At 38.5% G+C, this 20,807-nt stretch overlaps 1 protein-coding gene across 3 annotated transcripts in view; it reads right to left on the bottom strand.

Annotated features, from left to right (window-relative positions):
- SLC39A11 (solute carrier family 39 member 11) overlaps positions 1–20,807 on the bottom strand; it is a 386,037-nt gene that overhangs the window by 152,074 nt on the left and 213,156 nt on the right. For all 3 annotated transcript variants that reach the window (XM_063293436.1, XM_063293437.1, XM_063293438.1), the window contains one exon: positions 3,195–3,365. In XM_063293436.1, the coding sequence (XP_063149506.1) occupies positions 3,195–3,365 (171 nt within the window). The remainder of the gene's footprint in view (positions 1–3,194; positions 3,366–20,807) is intronic.

Here is a 20,807-nt window from a genome sequence, read left to right as displayed (position 1 = left end):
ATGTAGCAATTTTCCCTTCAAGTTGAAACTAGAGCTTCAACTTCATACTACACCAGATTCTCATTACATTTTACACCAGAGATTGAGTAGGATATAAATAGGTCATTCCACTTGTGCAGTTTCTGCAAGAAAGGGAAAAATTAACTGAGCCTGTGACTCTTGCTAAGCCATTCCAAAGCTCAACCCCACTTAATTTGCGAAGCTTCTTGCACGCTCATTAGCTTCCACTGTTTCTGCTTTCTCTTCCATCAATAGCTCCAGGCTTAAGATTCTGTCATTAGAAAATGTCCCTTGTACATTGGTTCATATGTCTTGGTTGTGTAGTTTTGACAAAAGTCCTCATTCTTTTCTGATTTGTATATGGGAAATTGTATTTTGTAAAATTCGCACACTTTCATTCAAAGAGGACATTTTTTTTTTCATGTCAGGAGCACCTACTAAGGTGCTTCTGTATTGAAAGGATTTGCCGGTGATGTCACCGTTGCCTGGGGGACACCTGAGGGGGCTCCTTTCATGTCCCTGTTGTTTTCCCACTGAAGTGGTACCTATTCATCTACTTGCATTTGCAAGCTTTCAAACTGCTAGGTTAGCAGGAGCTGGGACAAGTTGACGGGAGCTCACTCCGTCACGGGGGTCATGCTCTCGGGTTTCAAACAGCCGAGCTGCTGACCTTAATGGTCCTCTGGCTCAGTGTCTTAACCACTGAGCCACCACAGCCCCCAGAAGAGGACATTTATTTATTTATTTGAATTTGTTATGGCTGCCTGCTCCAACAGACTCTGGGTGCCTTACAAAATCTAATGCAAAGTTACAACAATTAAAAACATAAACACAACAAGACAACCCAAACTAATACAGCCACTATGGGGAAACACACACACACACACACAACAGCCTCCCCCGAACACATTAACACCTGGCCTGGGACCAAAGCCAGGTTTTAAGGGCTTTTTGAAACCTCAGGAGAGTGGGTCCCATCAGTATCTCTGGGAATATGCTGTTTCAGAGGGTGGGGGCCATGACAGAATAGACACGCTTCCAAGGTCTCACAGGCTGGCAACACTTAACAGAAGAGAATGTATCCTTCTGCTCAAATGTACTGGACAAGCAAAAACAATGGGAAAGAGGTGGTCCCTCAGATAACCAGGCCCTATGCCATGAAGGCTCTAAAGATATCAACTAGCACCTTGAATTGTACCCAGAAGCCAACTGTAGCCAATGCAGCTCACACAGCAGAGGTGACACATGGGCACAAGTGGTGCCCATTACTAGTCATACCGCCACAATTTGAAACAGCTATAGATTCTAGATGGTCTTCAAAAGCACCCGCATGTAGAGCGCAGTTTGGTTGAGACATAAAAGCAAAAGAAGTAGGCCGTTTTAAGGGTAGTATCTATCTGTAGCCATTTTGTCCAGCAGTATATCTTTTTGCATGTATGAATATTAGCCAAATCCTCTAAAATATTTAAATATATGAGAATGTGACATTCAAACTATTCAGTTATCAATTTATTTAATTTTTTTTACTGTTACTTTGTCTACTTAACTGATTTTGGCTTACTGAGGGAAGCAGAACTGGACTTAGTTCAATGTCAGTCCTTCCAGGTAAACCAGACAGGAAACACAACTAGATGAACTAATTCTATTTTATTGTAAGGCTACGTTAGCAGAATCTTGAAAGTCTGAAAGTACAAATCTCCCGCCCACCCTATTTATTGTTTGAGTGGTCAGGGCGGGTCTTTCCTAAGTTTCTTCTTTAGACCTTTACCTCTCTTGGACTCCCTTTCCTTTTCTCTGATCGTTCCCTAGGCAGCATTTCTTCCCTCTGTTCTCCAAGGTTGCCCTCACATGCCATCACATTCAGGCTGCAATGATGATCAATCTCCTTGCTGCCATCAAAGTCAATGGCATGCTGATTTCTTTAAACTACAGTACATTTCAAGAGAACGATACATGGCACCACAGCAGTGGCAGCACTTAGGTGACTTGGTTGAACTGAAAAAATGCTAAGCAGGTTCAGCCCTAGTTAGCATTTGGACAGGAGAAATCCCAGAGTCTTATGCTAGACAGGGAAGTTGAAAAGGCATATGGGAAGAAGGTAATGGCAATGTATGTCTCCTATAACTATTGGTTCACAGACAAAGATTTAGGAGACATTATGTAAACAAAGAGCTTCAAAATTCTCTATTATCAGTGAAGAGACCTTTCTCCTTGCCAGGTTATAGGCTGTTAGAAAGAATGTCAAAAAGCTTCAGCCCTAACGTACAGGGAATATATCAATTCTAATTGGAAAATAGTTCCAGTTTGTGGTAATTCTTGTAGCCTCATTCCAGCCTCATTTATTTATTTATATTTCAAATTTAGTCACCGCCCATCTCACTCAAAGAGTGACTCAGGGCGGTTTACAATAAAACAAGAATAAATACTAATTAAAAATACAATAAAACAATGTTCTTAAATAAATAATATATTCCAAAGCAAAGTAGGTAAACAAGAAGTTCTTAATCTACAGGAGCATCTTCAGGGTGCTAATATTTACTTCAATAAATCTTGCTGAAGTATACTATGAGAATTGTACTTGTAAAGAATAACATCAAGCTTTAGGCAGCTGTTAAAGAGTTTGATATCTCTTGTTGCATCCATATCATGCATATATATATATATATATATATACACATATATTTTGAACTGATAGAGTTTCTAAAGTCCTCTACCCTGTCCCTCTTTTCTTTTTTTTTTGGCAAGGGTCATTACAAAGGAATCATTGTTAAATGGGGTCTATACTTTTTGACACTGAGTAGTGGGTTCCATGATATATCCTGTAAGATAAAGTCTCTTAAGTTGAGCTCAGCTACTGATGACTACATGAACATCTCTCTTCTTTTCTTTTCTTTTTTTGCATTAGGTATTGAATTCAATTCAAAGTAAACTTAGAAGGCCATTCCTCACTCCTGCATTACGGAAACATAATTAGAATGCCAACATCAGTCACTCTACTGAACCTACTAGCAGTCACTGTATTAACCTTAGGTATCTAATCTGAAAAGCACCTGGAGCATCTTCAAGTTGCCAAGGTTGAGAAACACTGACCTAGAACGTTGCTTTGATGCTACTTAAGACCGTAATGAAAGCCCTACGAATGGCATTTTCAGGTCTGAGAGTTATAGACACCAAAAGAGCAAAACAGGGCTTACCAGGAATATTGTGTATTGTTATCGCTAAGATGAGCAGCATGATCCGCCTCCAGCTGCCGCTTGCCGGAACAGGAAGGCTGTCTTTGAGGGTCTGGGATTGTGTTGACTGTTCCGGCTGGCTATTTCCAGCAACTTTCTTCCTCTGATACGGTTCCCCATTTTCACCTTTGTCTAGAACAAAAATAAAAACAAAAACAGTTTTTAAAAAACTGTAGGTTACTGTTAGAAATGCTTAAAACAAAGAAATAGAGAGATAACACAAAGATGATTGCATATAGAGTTTGATATTAATGTAAACTGGCTTTCCCTAATATGGTTCCATCCACACGTGTTGGACGATTGATTGAAAATTAGGGGAACTGCAATTCATCACATCCAGAAGGCACTCATTTTGGGGGGAAAAAATCTGAAATAAAATATTTAATTAGAGGCTAAAACCTACATAATACTGTAGAAATGCAATATTACATAATCAAAATCATGTTAGCAGAGTTTCATGTGGTTCCCACTATATATAAAGCGAGTCTGAGTGAACAAGTAACACCACAATTTGGGACTTCTTTCATAGATTTCAGAAGCCATTTGAGATGACTTCTTATTGTTTATTATTACATAATTGCAAGTGTCCATAGATGTTTTATTATTGTGAGTGCAACCTACAGTGGACAAACAATCAAAAATCAAATAAATCATGCTACTAACATTTTACATAGTCATCTTAATAGATATTAACATATGGAGCTCTGCAGCATATGCACAAGAGATACTCCCTAACAGAATAAAATCACAATCTGAAAGCAGTAAATAGAGGAGGAATTGTCCCGGGTGAAAGGAATGTGTGTGAGCATGCAATAATACACAGTCAATCATTGCTACACTAAAGGATAGAGTGTTCACTGGTTAACACTTAAAAAAAAATTGCTAGATTCTACTTGTTCTTCTTTTTTCTTTCTGACAGAGCTTTCTTGAAAAGGTCTCTCTGATTTAAAAGCCAGTAGAAGCAAAGCGAATGTAAATTAAGGCCATAGAAAAAGGGCAAAACATTCAGCATTTTGAACTACAATGTCAAATTCTTTCCATTGATCAGTAAGTTAGAAAATGCTCAGATGTAAAATAACAAAGGCAGGTGTTCCTGAAATTTACATAGGCAACAGCTGTACTCTAGTTGCAAAGATCTGACATTTTAAATGCACGTTAACTCTCTTTACCCAACCAGCTTAAAGTCTCCAGGCAAACTAATAAGTTTCAGAAGTCATTTGAAGGCGCTTCTCAATTAATGTCAGTTGCTTCCCATGCCATTTCAAAGCAAATTAATGCTAATGTTCATGTTGCACATAACTTGGTAGCCCCTGAAACTCTGTAGCATCTTAAAAACTGACTTAGGGACTGAGAAGAGGAAGCCAATAGGAAAAGAAAAATAACATTCCAGCTTGCATCCTGCCATTTAAAGTAACAGTTTTGAAAGAGAAGGGAAGAATAGGGACAGTATAAAAACATTCAATAGTACTATTGAAAATCTGGTCTGACACCACTGTCAGTACAAGTTGGTCAAACAAGGATTAAATAATTGAAAGGAAAGAAACTGGCATCTAATCACCTTTAGTATAAACAGCTGTTCCAAACACTAAACAGTATTATACTCTGAAAAATGCTAATTTTTCATATTGGTTTGGCAAAAGCATTAGTAGCTGAAAAAAAGCAGGTGAATTTAGTCTACTTACTGCTGCTGTAATGACACAGATTCAGATGCAGCTGTAGCCTACAGATTCATTACATTTTGAGATAGGAACCATGGAAGCTATGTGTAGTATACGACGTCCAACGGGGGAGGGAATAAAAATCCCTCTCCCCAATACATTGGAAAAAAAGCTCAGGAAATCATCGACCTGCCGAAGTGCCTACTCTGTATCATTACCCCACCCACTGCATCCCACCTCTCCCACAAAGGCCTGTAATTTCTGGCCACCCAACATTTACCCATAGGGGTAAACAGTACTGCAATGGCAACATACATTTTGTTGCATATCCAAACATTGTTTGACTTGTAACAACTATAAGAAGGAATGAAGGAAGGTAAGACCAAGAATAAAAACCTTTTGTATTTTGAAAAAAAAACAATTAAAAAAAAGAATAAAAACTTGAGTTTTTCATTAAAACTCTTTTAAAATCAGGTGAGGAGGGATAAGGACTCTCTCAAGATCCCTCATGACTACACGTATATGACCATGAAATTTTCCTGACAGCAAGACAGAGTTGACTTCAGGAATGTTGTATCAACTTCCCAGTTAAGGCTATAACTTTTGGATGTCTTCTACTCAAATACTTTCCAGGTCTGATCTTACTTTGTTCTTTCTGAGGTGATCCAAGATCAGCTAGGTGCTGTTGTTCCCCCTTGTTTAAAATCAAGCTTAGTACCAGATCATGGCAGTAAGCATACAGTGCTCAACTTATTTTTCAACATAACTTAATACCTTTTGAACAAATAGCTTATTCAAATAGCTTAATCTGAGCCTTTCTCTCTCCAAGAAAATCTCTCTTAACAATTAACCAAAGAGAATGACAAGGATGCTACTGTGTTTGGTAAGATCAAGAATAAAATAATCATATGCCACTATGGTTAATAAGGTAAAGAAGCATTGTATTCCAGATTTATTTATTAAACATTTTTAACCACCCAAAAGCTAAAGATCTCAGGAGGTTTATATCACAACACACTAAAAAATATAATTTGAATAAAAGCATATACAATAAAATCCAATAAAATGTTGGGTCTGTGACCTGTAATAAAGTTTGGTTAATTGATTGAAACGCAAAATGAAAGCACCACAGAAACTAGGCATCAGTAGGGCAGTCATTCATAAACTTAAACAATATATCAAAAGCCAATTCAGAAGTGTGGGAAAATAGAAAGGTGCCAAAATGATGCTAATGTAGGCACCAGTCGAGACTCTCTGGGGAAGGAGTTCCATAAATGTGCCACCACAGAAAAAGCTCCCCCCCCCCCTTGTAGAGGCCTACTTTACCTCCTTTGGTGGGGGGACTTGGAGAAGACTTAAGGTTCAGGGTGGTACGTATGTATTAGTCTTGTGAGGTAGTCCAGACAGGAAGCAAGCCCAGATGAACTAATTCTACTGTATTGTAAGGTTACATTAACAGAATCTTGCAGGCCCGAATGCATATTTCTCCTTTATAGCCCAAGAAACTAGGGAGGGTCCCTTCTAAAACATTTGCCATGTCCACATTCCTTCTGCAGGCTAAGCTGCCTTTTATCCAACCATTCCCCTGGCTGTGGCCCTTCCCCTGTCTCCCAAGGTCATTCCCACATACCACTACAGTATGGGACAAGGTACTCTTCCTTTGTTAGGGCTTTAAAGGTCAAAATCAGTACTTTGAATTAGGCAGCCAGTGTAGATGGCAAAGTACTGGCATAATGTGTTTATATTGGTCAGTGCCAGTGAACAGTTTAGTTGGCCTGTTTTGAACTAACTGAAGTTTCCAGACCATTTTCAAAGGCATCCCCACTTACAACACATTGCAATAATCCAACCAGAAAAGTACCACAGCATGAATAACTGCTGTGAGGCTGTTTCTGTCCAGATATGGTCATAGTTAGTAAATCAGCTGAAGCTGATAAAAGGCACTCTGTGCCATCAAGGCAACCTGGCCTTCTTGTAACAGTAATGGATCTGGGAGCACCCCCAAACTGTGAACCTCCTCCTTTAGAGTGTGAACCCCTCCAGGACCAGCAGGTCATCACTCAGCTGGATAGATATGCCACCCACAAACAGTATCTCCATCTTGTCTGGATTGAGTCTCAGTTTATTAGCCCTCTTCCAGTCCATTACCCTACCCAAGCCCTAGATCAGAATGCCAACCATCTCATCTGTGTTAGATGAAAAGGAAAATAAGAGCTGTGTATCATCTGCGTATTGATGGCACCTCAACCTGCATCTCTGGATGACCTCTCCCTGCTGTTTCATGTAGATATTAAAAAGCATAGGGGATAAAATGAAGCCTGGAGGGATTCCATAACCCAGCCACCATGAGGCAGACAAGTAATTCCCCAACACCACCTTCTGGAAACAGCCATCCAAGTAGGAATGGAATCACCATAGTACAGTGCTCCCACACCCCACCTCTGACAGCCTGTCCAGGAAGATACCATGCTCAGTGTCACTGAAAGCAACTGAGAGGTCCAGGTGGACCAATACGGTCATGCTCCCCTGTCTTTTTCCCAGCACAGATCATCCCACAGGGTGGCTACAACAGATTTTGTTCCGCAGCCAGGTCTGAAAATCTCTTTCATCCCATAGAGCCTGGAGTTGATCAGCGTGCAACCTGGAGAGCATGGAGTTTTATCTGACATGCAAACTGAAAATTCTGTTGTTAACTTATTTATAAATTCTTGCTGTATTTATTGTTTTTTGAGGAACCTTCTCTTGTAAGAGAAGCATTTGCTGCTAGAGTTACATGTTATTCCACTGAGTAGTTGTCCTTATAGGCTGAAGTAATACAACACTGAGATTTCTGCAAGCTTACTGGAACATACTGGCATGCTGTGAGTGGGGATGGAATTAATTATCTGCCTTCCACCCAAAGAAATTTATCACATCCTGACCAAGAGATAAGTAATTAATCATCTGAAATATCTGTCACCTCCATCAGCTGCCCTGTTTCTTACATTAACTTTTAAGAGAAAAAAAGTCTCAGTGGTCTCTCCACTGGCACAGCTATATTTCACTGTGGGCAGAAAGCTGTGCCATCACTATTTAAAAGTTAATGCTAGGTAGCATAGGAGCAACTCTGGAAAATCAAAATAGTCCCAACAAAAAGAAATCATGTTAGAATATAGAAACCACCCCCACCTTTCCTCCAGATAAACATCATCTGCAAATCGTGACCGTTTCCACATTACAGCAACAGAGCAGCTAGGCAAATCTGTGGCTGATGACTCAGAAGGGCATGTCTGCCTAAGTGCTAGCCACACAGCAAGGCACTGCTTCCCAAGGAACACTTCCTTCAGCATAACACACCCGTCAATATGACTGCGCTTTGGCTGTCTAAGTATTCCCAGCTGTGTGTTCCTTTCTCTTCATCAGAGCAACTCTTTGCCACACTGGCACACTGATCTTTTTATATGTCAACCTTATTACCTAAGCAGGAAGGCTGAGCAGGCCAAGATTATCCATTACTGTATATAAATGTCAAGTAATAATTCAGAGCATCTTTGGGCATGAGGGAATAGAAGTCATTCTCAAAGGGGCAGTTGTATTATTCTGTTGTGGCAAAAAAAATACAGCTCAAGCAGCACCTTAAAGGTTATCTCGTTTATTATATATAAGCTTTCACAACCTATCACACACCTCACCACTTCAGGGAATATAATCCCGAGACAGGTGTATATTTAAAATAATGGGTCAGTAGAACAGATAAAGAGGAAATGTACAGTATAAGGTGATTATAATTAACTAACAGTGACCATTCACAAAAGAGCTGTTGGGTGTGACCCAGATATTCTTGTATTGATGATGATTACGTGCCATCAAGTCATTATTGACTCCTAGCGACTGCATAGATTTTTTTCCCATGATGATCCAATTCATGTATTGGGTGATATTAAATAACACATGTAGTATGTAATGAAGCCATGGTTTCTATTTAATCCATGATAGCTTTAATAAATTCCACCTTAGCTGGAATTATTTTGCTCAAGGATGGCCATATTGAGGTCAGCTGGCTGTCATAATATCAGAGCATAAGCACTCTTCACTCTTGTGAAGACAGATCTATGGACCCATGTAGTTATCAGACATGAACTATCAAACATAGGCATGGCAGGAAGGTACCAAGTTTATTTCTTTGGAAACTGTACATGCCCTCCAGACTGGATGATAAAAATAAAATAGTCATAAAAGACACATAGCCCTAAGAGATCTGAGTGAAAACATTATTTGACTTTCTTCTTTACTGTAATAAGAAGCAGGCCTCCTTCATTTCCAGAAGCTATTTGCTCCATAAAATAGGGAAGTTTATGCAATTGCTATGGACACTTTGCCTCTGCTACACAGGGAGCTTTGCATACCACAGAAATTTAACAGTACACTGGAGAGATCTAAATTTGCCCCAGTAAGTGGCGTTTCTACTGATAAGCTAAGAGTTTTTCCACATTCCAGCCTTTAACTGTTTGTCTTCTGTGTGTAAACCAGTTGGAAATGAAGCTGCTTTAAGAAATCCTTTCCTGGGTCTCAGCACCTTCCTCCACTTTGGCTTCAGTGACAGCCAGGTGCTCTGTCTAGATATGATTAACAAGGACCCCAATTGGTAGATTCCCCGCCTTCTTTTCCTCTCCCATCCATACTGGTGCAACCTTTCCTTTCTTGGGCATCCCTTTTGAGGATGGGGCAGGGGAATGACAAAAGTTTTACGGTTTTACTTTTTTTCACTTGGGCTGAAAGAGGAAACTTCAAAGCACTCCTGTCAATTTCAGCCAGTTATAAAAATAAAAACAAAGAAATGGCTAGCATTTCACCATTCCACTACTGAACCTGTTAAAACAATGCATAACCAAAAGATGCAGCCTTTCATAGCAGGCAACCCAGCATAAAATGGCCATTGAAGGCAGAGAGCAAGCGGGGCATACCTTCCAGAGCATACACCAGCCAGTTGGCACAAAGGCATTTGTATAGGATAGGATGAAGCATAGCAGGTGGACCAGATGGTCCTGCCTGCATCAGCAGGAGGAAAAGCCTTATTTTTGATACAGAGCCAGAATCTCAGGTGAATGTTCCCTTTCCAACACTCTAGGGATGGGCTCAGGAAGACATCATTTGTTCCTGCCCTTCTGAAACAGCAGGTGGCCTGTCCTGATGCTGGGACAAGTAGGAAATGCAGATCAGCTCTAGAAACTAAAAAGATATCTATTCCACAGGACACAGAAAGTGAGTCCATTAAAACACACTGCTTTCATTTGCTTAAGATATTCATATAGTCCTCGCTTAACAACCACAATTGGGACCAGCATTTTCGTTGCTAAGCAAAGCGGTCATTAAGCAAATCGACCTGATTTTACAACTGTTTTTGCAGTGGTCATTAAGTAAATCACCACAGTTGTTAAGCAAACCACATGGTCATTAAGCGAGTCACATGGTTCCCATTGATTTTGCTTGCCAGAAACCGACCAGGAAGGTCAAAAATGGCAATCACATAACTATGGGATGCTGCGACAGTCTTAAAAGTGAACTGGTTGCCAAGTTCCCAAATCATGATCATGTGACCATGGGGACGCTGTGACAGCTGTAAGTGTGAGGACCAGTCATAAGTCAGTTTTTTCAGCAGCACTGTAAGTCCGAACTGACACTAAACTAATGGTTGTTAAGCAAGGACTACCTGTATTCCTGATTTCATAGAACCAAGCTTCACTTCTCAAACAACAGACTTATAGCTACCTCCTAACCACGCACCAAACCCTAAAGGTTACCTTGAGAGCTCAAGCAGGAACTAGTGATTCTCAGGCTTATGTAAACATACTACCACCTCTTGGTTTCAAGGCCATGACATGCTGAGTAAAGACTCCATTAATTCATGGAAGTGCAGAATAAATAACAACTTTAAACCACTGGGGTTATAAACGTTATTTGCATATTCTTAATAGCAATGGGCAATTAACTGTTTTGCATGGCTTCATTTACTCATTCTTCTCGGCAATAAAGATTCTTCTTTAGCTGAACTGTGCCTGCCAAGCCTAGGTGAGAATCCAAAATACCGTAAGCCATGTAGTACCAAGAGATTTCTTAATTCCTGTCACGTCTTTTATGAGGGTGACTGCTACAATTTTCAGTATATGGATAATTCTCCAGTCCTTCCTTGTGTGTCTTTTGGCTTGCCTCTGGCTCACCTCTTCTGCGAGACTTTGACAGAGAGACAACAAAAGCACACTAGGAGCCTAACAACTATGATCAGGATGGCATGATACAAGTCATTTAAATCCTTTAGGAGAGAAGATCTGATTACATTTGATTTAATCCAGTTCTCAACTTTCAAATGTATTTATTGTGTGAACAAGTGTGTTTATTAAGGAGTTGCTACAAGACATATCTAATTATAATTAATAAATCCATCTCACCACCAAGCTACAGTATCCAAAATGTCTGCTCTTGCAATCCATAATACAGATGGCAAACATAAAAGCGTCAAGAAATTTCTGACGTAATTTCCTAGCAGTTGGCAAAATGATAAATCTACTTTAGGTCCTATTATGTATACATATAACATTTGCTCTCATAATCTTTCCTTGCTCCTTGTTTACTTTTACACAGAAAACTGGGCTTTCATTAATTCAGTTATAAGTGATAAAGCAGGTAGATTTTGATATACAGTATAAATATCTACATTCAGGTACTATATTAAGACATCTTATTTTTAAGAGAGATCTGGGCTGCAATCCTATACCCATATAGTACATAGGGGTAAATTCCACAGAACTTAATGGGACTTAAAATTAGACATGGACAATATATCACCATAAATATATCTGATTTTTAAAGCATCATCAATTGTTCTAGAATATAGTTTCAATGAAGGGTAAAAAAATAAAAAATAAATAAAACCCTGGGCCACAGTGGTTTGAAATTAAGATAAAATAAAGAACTTGGCACAAAAATGCACCAATTACAGTACAAATATATTTATTTGTAACTTTCCTTGACTATTTATTTCTTGAACCTGAACTGTAAGGACAGTCCTATAATCAGCTTAATAGACATTAGAGAAATGCATCATTTAAAACATTAAATTTACTGATAAATTGTTCTCAAAAGTTTTAACGATATATTAAAAAGTGACCAAAAAGTAAATATATATTTTCACATTGATGCTGAGATAAAAGTTCTTGGAAACCCTTGAAGTTAAGGTTCTTGAAATATGCCAAAGTATTTTATGTAGACCTGTCATGTTCACTGTTTCAATGTAGTTTATACATCGTAACATTTCACATGCCATGGCGCTGACGCACGTTTCTGGGTGGGAGGGAGCTGCTGTGAGACCTTGTACCTAGCTCTGTATGTGAAATCAGTACAATTACAATGGAATGTGTTTGGGTTATGTTCTCTGTTCAAGGCCTTTTCCCGCAGACCATCAGAGACCATTAGGAGCACCTGGGATTGTGAACTTGAGAAGACTCTGCGCGGGGAGGGATTTCATTTGCACCAAGGGTTTTTACTTTGAATTTGGCGCGCTTTCATCATTCTCAGCTTTCTCTGTGATCCTGCATACTATTCTTTAATAAATCAGATATCTTTGAATTCCTGCCAATGAGTCTGATGGTGTTTTAGAATAGGCAACCATTGCAAGACCTAGCTAGAAAATCCACTTTACACTGATTGAAAAAACATGGGACTTGGAGTAAGCTCTTCTGACAGTGCAGGTATCATAGAAGGCAAAATGAGATATATGCTTAAAGAGAAATTATTATTTCTATTACATTTTCTGTTAATATCTGCAATAAAAACCTCATGGTACATTGAAACTGATGCATAGCATAGGCATTCCAGATATTTGAACTTCACAGCAATAATAAGGCACACCAGAAAAAATGTCCTGATTTTTAGTGCTTTATCTGTTTAAAACTAAACCAAAACTAAATGAGTCTTAAAAGCTTCTAGTTCTGCACAGAATAGATACAAATAACTTTCAATAGTCAGTCAGAAAAGCATTTCAAGAAGTCCTTACAATATTATATTCTGTATTCTCCCCACCCAAGTAGTATTCAGGAAAAGCATATTGTCACAACTCTTGCTAAAATTCAAACCACGGTTAACGGACTACAATGACCGGATCCATATAAGCTAATCTAGAACCAAACAAACACACTATGGCTAAGTGTGAATTGTCAATCCAGCCACTGTTAGCTTGGACCAACTGATTCTGTCTGTCCATACCCAGAATTCTCTGTTTAAGTTGAGATTCTTCTTAGTACTGTAAGCAGAAGGATGCTGAAACAACACTTGAGTAATAACTGGAAAACATTTTTTCCCCAGCAGGTTTCCTAAGAAACAATAAAGTTATTGACTGCGCCACATATCAAGGTGCTGAATATATAGAGAAGCTGAATTGTAGGTCAAGAAAAAAAAAGTTGAAAATTGCTCACTTTATTCCAGCACAAATATAGACTAATTAAATATTTCTCTATTTCATTTAGGCTGTTATACTGCCAACTATGCAAATCTTTGCAGTCATTATTTTATTTGAAAACCCATGGTATTTTCATCTTTGCCCTGAGATTTGGTCAACACATTCAGTTTTTTAAGTTAGCTGTACCTCCTTCCATTATGTTCTAAGAGGAGAACAGGGTTTCATTTTAAATGGAGAAAGGTGAAAATTATTTCCAGAATAAATGCATACAAATACTCCAATAACCTCTTGAGTTATTGAAAAGCAGCCTTTGGAGAAGAGATCAAATGTTTTAAATATCACACAGTGGTCCAACCCCAACCCAAGAACATCTAAAAGAGGCCATCAGTAATTAAAAGCCATCTGAATTTTGCTGTGAAACCACTTCCTTCATATGGTATACACACACAGACACACACACAAACCAACCACACTTAAGCTAACATATGCACAACTAAGTCTCACTGGAATTTATTTACATTACAGAGAACTAAATACAAAATTGAGGTATAGTAGATATAATCATGCATCTTTAGAATAGCTCTAAATTTAAATAGAAAAAATATGGAGTGATATTGCCCATCTGTCAGCAACCTTTCTCAGGCCAGCTGCCAACAGTTTACTTCTTTTAAGTATAGCCCACTATATTTCTATCCATTATGATTGCCATTTTATAATCCTGAAATGAGGGATTTTCAGTCTGCAGATTAAGAGTCTACTACATCAGGCCAACTAACCCTTAATTAAGGTCCATTCTTACTATCAGCTGCCTTCTGTCCACAATTGCCTGTCACCCAAAGGGTTGTTTACATGTGCCTCCTTCCTCTACCTCATAGAAAGGATCACGCACAAAGGTGTACATAATGGCAATATCTTTAAATAACACACCCACCAGCACTTCCTCACTGGATTAATGAACTTGACAGTCCTACTTTTATAAATCAAAGATCGTTTTAAAAACTGAACCTTCCCTTTGATATCATATGGGGATCATATAACAGAAACTTATTTGCATTGACTAGAAATCTCAAAAGGAAGTCTAGCAAGAGCAGTCAGAGATACTCAAAAGGAAGTTATCTGTGAGATGACCCAAGAATGATGAACAGAAAGAAACACCCAATTTCCTGTCTTGTCAAACTATGAATGCCAACTCTATCTGAATTGAATTCTTGAAATATCTTCCTCCCCATACTTGCACATTTCAAAAAAAAAAAAGGGGGGGGGGCATGCCAGGACAAAAAATATATCTAATATTAACTGAAGTAGTACTGTAACTACCAATTAAAATCAACTGCCTGTAAAATAAGATAGCTCATTTACAATCTAATTGATCCCCATCTATATATACCAACCATTCGCTCTCTCAACACAAACCACTCACACAAAAGGACATAGGAACATACACATTCCCCTCCCCACTTCCTGCAAAAACAGCAAAAAAAGGGGGGAGGGGAAAAAAGCTTGGAGTGGGTTAAAGGGAAGTGCATGGGAGGCAGCAACACTGGACGGAAATGAGATTAGGTAAAGACGGAACTGGAGAAGAAGGAAAATGCCCATTTTAAGGATTAGGAAAAGGGTTGAATTCCACAAGCACGCAGGGCCTCTAAATGTGAAACAGATTTGTCGGGAAAATGTACTCCTAATTGGCAAGGGATTATAGCATAAAGTCACCTAGTTTGGGTTCATCACACTATTGGCCCAGTTTGGTTTGAAATGTACAGGATGGACAATATGAACTTATATTAATCACTGCTTGTCCAAAATTCACATGCTCTTCTTGATTTCATTGGCAGCATTTTGAATTTATCAGGGCATGAAGTGTTATAAGGCCTACACACATCAGAATAGCCAGCCAAAATAATTATAATGTAACATTGAAAAGAGAAATCTGCACCCAGTCTGCCCAGGTCAGACCATTATGTCTTCTCTGTCAACATCTAAATTAATCCTTTTTTGACAAAGCAACAAAAAAAGAGGGTTTAAAGCAAGCTGGGAAAATGTCTTTAACTTATTCAATAATATGGATTTCCAGCCACTTTTCTTTCTTTTTTGCTTCATATTGTATATTATATTTGTAGTTAATATACTACTAATTTAAACCACATTATTTGGTAATACTTAAGAATGATCAAACATATTATTTAAACTTTTGCTCTTGGCTTTATTATGGTGTTAATTTTGCTGTTATTTCTTTTGGGTGAGTTGAAAAGAGCAAAGAAGCTTACAACAGCTATGCAGCGGGAGGCAGCTATCACTGCCCCCTGTGAAAGATACTCATCTGCCATTTTAAGTTCAGTCATGAGCTATTGCTTAGAAAAGACCTTTAATTTAGCAAATCTTAAGAACAACAACTTTCCTCTTTAACTATAGTCTGCAAGGAAAAAAATGAACGATAGAATTCTAAAATGTCTGGGAATATTCTAAGCATGTTAGGATTAAGCAACCAATAGTGTTGGTGTTTAACCAATTATTTTTAAGAATTTTTCACACCATCAGCAATTGTATGGTATAAAATATTACGACTTACCAGCTGCAGAATGGAGAAGACGCTGCTAAAATTCAGCTAGTAAGGCAAGTTTGAATATAATATTCTAATTAACATTCCTCACAACTTGACAGTAAAAATGTTAAAAAACTTTAACCATACCTACATTATTGCAAAATAAATATTAAAAGAAAAACATCTAAATAACATTTCTCCTTCCCCTCATCTAACAATTCTGTGCAATATTCAGTAAAAACAGCTGAACCACTTGCACAGCAACAAACATCATGCCTTTACAGAATTATAAACTAAAGGAAAAACATGCAAGATTCAGCAGATGCATACCTCTTAATGCAATATTCCAAGCTAAAGATTGAAATAATAAATTAACTTTTAATAGAGATGGGCTGCAAAGCCAAAAAATTAAAATGTGATGTAATGACTAATGGACTTTTGCAGTTCTGATGAATTTTAAAAAATATTCATTTCTCATTCTGACTGAAGAAGTCCCATTTTCAATTTTACCAAGTGATATTATGGTAATTAGAAAAACCATTCCTTGGTCAAAAATGCTTGTTTCTAATGTAACGTGAAACCAAATTATATTTAAAGTCATGATAACACTGAGAACTTAGCCATCAGTCACATTTAAAAGCCCCAATGATTTTCAAGCTTTTATGCTTCAACTGTTTTTAAGATGTATTCAGTAGGCACATCCGTTTAATGTTTTGCAGAAGTAAAGAGAGGCCCACAGAGAAGTGTTGTGAATTTTTTTCCATCAAAGTGCTTCCCCAGAAGACTGCAGATGTAGCTGCTCCCAAAACAGGCTGGGCTATGACACCCAAAGGGGGCGTTTTCAAAAGAGCTTGATAAGTTAAAGCTATGCACATTCATACAACTGGCAAGAAATAAGGAATCCAACCTCTTCTTCCCTAGGGACTTCTGAAGAAATGGAACAAATATTTTTGTTCTTTCATCCGATGATTTTCTGACTAAATAAAAGCAGAGCCCCACCTAAGTTACGTTTCTGCCAACTGAGGGAAAAAAATAGTTTGAGACTTACAGAAAACACCAAAACAACTTTAGGGATCAACAAAGAACCACTTCCATCTAATTCAAAATGCACAGTAACTAGGGCACAGCCACCAGCTTCAGACACATATACCTCAACTATAAGCAGTATTTTCATAGCATAGTGCATTGCTAACTTTCCCCTTCTTGAGCTGATGCAGAGGGCGCAGGGAATGGCCTTGAAGAACAGGAGCAAGAGCCGCTACCAAGGCAGTGGTCATACAGTATAAAAGGGGACTGTGCCTGTTCCAAGAAATTTGAGTCAACATCTCACACAGGCCCTAGTTCATACAAAGAGGAAGTGAGGTAGGAGAAAGCACATTCAGACTTGCAAGATTCTGTTACTGTACCTGTCACAAAAAAGTAGTCTTGATCTTTATGACATTGGCTTCTTAGTCTGGCCTACCATGTCGGCTGACAGACAATCAGCTCTCCAACCAGCTGACTAACAGCAGCTAGCCAGTATCCATCCCCTTCCTGATTCTTCCCTCATCATACTTGCTTTCTGCATGAAAGGAAAAGATAAATAAAAACAAAAACAAGGGCTACTGTGCAGGCAAAAATGTTCCTTAAAGTAGACCAACCACAATGGGGGCATTTCTTTGTTTCAGGAAAGGAGGGGAAATTGTGAGGCAGGACCAAAAGTTTTCACCAAAAGGAACTGCCTGTGCCTCCACTCCATAGAAAACACTGTATGATTTATTTTCTATCCTGCCTTTATTATTTGTATAAATAACTCAAGGCGGCTAACATACCTAATACTCCTTCCTCCTCCTATTTTCTCCACAACAGCAACCCTGTGAGGTGGGTTGGGCTGAGAGAATGACTGGCCCAAGGTCACCCAAGCCAACTTTCCTGCCTAAGGCGGGACCAGAACTCTGTCTCCTGGTTTCTAGCCTGGTGTCTGAACCACTAGACCAAACTGGCTCTCATGATATGTCTGTTCCATTTGCTCTGGAGCAGGAGCTGAGCTGATTAACTTCATGTAAAGCCCCATTGCATCATCCAGATGTGCAAGAAGGACCCTAAGGATCCTAGTTCAGGAAAAAAAATCACTATACATATTGCAACCGAAAACATGTTCTTAAGAGTTTGAAGTTCAAAGGAGCAAGTGGCTAGCAGCTCGAGTCAGGAGCACTGAGTTTCCAGCTCAGATTCTGTACTAGAAGCATGAGGACTATGAGATGTGTTAAGAAGATTTGCTCCCCCAAGAAATCTACCTAAATAAAGGGGGCAGGTAAAGTCTCCTTTACTCATATCTCTAAGGTTCTCAAACTGAGGACTGCATTCCCCTGGACAACTGTGGGGGGGGGGGTCACTTTTTTTAAAAAAGCTGGACAGGCTTGCAAAGGCCAAGTGGGGAAAAGAGCCTGGAGGGAATTTTAACTTGTTCAGGCAAAATGGGAGCACTATCAAAATTCAGTCCAGCTTTGCCTGGGCTAGCAAGCATCAAACTTGGGCAGATGAAGCAAGAAGCAAAGCCTGGAGTAATTCTGAGCTTTAGCCATCTGTAAAAACCATCCATCTAACATGGACTCCGGAGTGTTTGTAGATGTCATGGATTTCCATATTAAGATGTAAAGGTTTAGGTGCCAAAGGCCAGGACAAAATCATAATAAATGGGTATAAAGTCAACAGGAGATGGCCTTGTAGCATGTAGTATAATTACAAAACAAGAAGGCCTGCTATTTCAGAAAAATGTAAAGACAAGGAAAAAAACATATAGTTATAAAAATATACTTTGAAAATTGTTTAGAATTTTCATCAAAACCTGAATGGGCGGTGTTATGGCTTACAGCCCTAGCAGTCATGATGATTACTAAACAATGTCAGCCGTTAGGGACATACCAAGTTTTTCCCTCAAAAACAGATTATATTGAGCAAATGTAATGCAATGCCTCTAAAAGAGAGGACATATAATGTCCTGGATCTACTCTCGCTAATAAGTTACCAGCATCTCACATAACATAGATAAAAACTCCCACTATTTCCATTATGGAAACAATTAGCACTGCAATTTGGTATCCATGCACAGTTTCAATCAAAGATTAATTTCCCAAACCCAGCTAATGAAGATAACTGCCAGGATAGGCCCACCTGCTGCCTGCCCATTAGCCTTGTGCCCAACTACATGGGTACATTTAAACTAGATGTGACATATTGAAAGGGAAGTTTAAAAATAGCCTGTTTGATATTGCAGAATGTGGACAAGCCAGTGTTTAATAAATGTTTGATCAGCTGCAAATTTATCTTAAATGCACTGTTAAAATCAGTTACAAGGCTAAGCTGTCTTCCAGCACTACAGTTTTTAGTGGAAAAGAAAGAAAATAAAATTATATCAAAGACAGAGTACTTAAATATCAATAAAAGTTCAGATTTAAGACCCATAGCTATATAATGTCAGTTACGGACCTTTTCTCTTTGTTTTCAAAATGTGACTACTTCTCCCCTGCTCAGCTTCAAATACTGTAGTGACATTAGAATTAGACCTACAACTTAACTTCCCTACTGAATTATTTAAAGTAACAACTGGTTCTTAAAGTTGTATGGCAGATTGCTATTAAAATACAACATCCCATTTCACTGGGATGTTGGTCTAAATAAACCCAGTATTCTCACAAGTAAAATTCTGCTCATGGAACGTTCTCTCTAGAGGAAGCAAGCATGCAATTTTCATACAGTTTCCTTCCCCCAGAAAGCTGCTTCAAAGGTCTGGGTGACACTGAAATTCTGTGGTAGGAGATGAGGAGAAAAATCACTTCTCAATTAAAATGTGTTGCTACTCTTCTTCCTCTGGCAGGAGTCTCTGCTGGATCTTAGCTTCATCTAAGGCCACTAGATATAATGAACATATATTTAATAAAATAAACAATATATCATTCACATATTTATATTACTAAACAAATCAGAAATACAGCAGTTCTGTCTTAAAAACTTTTTGACCAATTTTTAGTTGGCTTCTCTCTTGAACCTAAAGTTCTTGCCTTGGAGCTCTGACGATTGGTCACAGCAAACCAGAAAGGTATGTACCCATCATATTATGTCACATCTGCAGTTTACCAATTAACAACAAACAAAGTGTGTTCAAAGTGTGCCTTCCTGTTCTAATATAAATCATGAGTTACTCACAAACTCTATTCACATATCACACTAAACCAAAACCACAAAGCCACATTATGGCTTAGTGTATGTGTGAGACTCTACAATCTCTTTCACTTACATACAAAAACACACTGATTTTTCATAGCAAGCAAACCTGAATATTTGAGTTTTTTTAAAAAACGGATTTTACAAATTGTAATTTAACTTAAAATATTCCCTTTTTAAGTAGGCATTCATATGTTCACAGTATCCAGGAGAGTCTTTGTCCAAGCACAAACTCAACGCACTAACTCTGCTATCACTATCTCTAATTGAAGCCAGATCAAACAGTCAGAACATAAATATGTATAGTATTATAACACTACAAAGTCTTCACATCAATTCATTATTGATTAATTAATTATTCCTTTTGTTTAATTTGTTAATTAGTGATTGATTATTCCTTTTGTTAATTCAAGTAACAAATTTAATACATGCAGGTTTTCCTAAGATCACTCATGTTAGAAAATAACAAGCTTCTATTGAAATAGTCCTTGCTTAACAACCCTAATTGGGACTGTCAACTCTGCTGCTAAACAAAGCGGTTGGTAAGTGGGAAATCACATGACCATGACTGTGCTTTCCAGCTGGAAAGAGAAAAGGCTAGTCAGTTTCACACCTTCAGCTTTTGTTTGCCTCCTAACCACTCCCTGCCCTTTGGAATGCTTGAGTGCCTGCTTACTGCTGGTACACATGGAAAGCAATGCGATTATGCTGGCAGCCCAGGGCTGGGAGCTGCAGACAGGCTA

Source organism: Candoia aspera, chromosome 2 (genome assembly GCF_035149785.1).
Source record: "Candoia aspera isolate rCanAsp1 chromosome 2, rCanAsp1.hap2, whole genome shotgun sequence".
Lineage (NCBI taxonomy): Eukaryota > Metazoa > Chordata > Lepidosauria > Squamata > Boidae > Candoia > Candoia aspera.
Note: the sequence above shows the minus strand (reverse complement) of the source record. Positions and strands in the feature narration are given on the sequence as shown.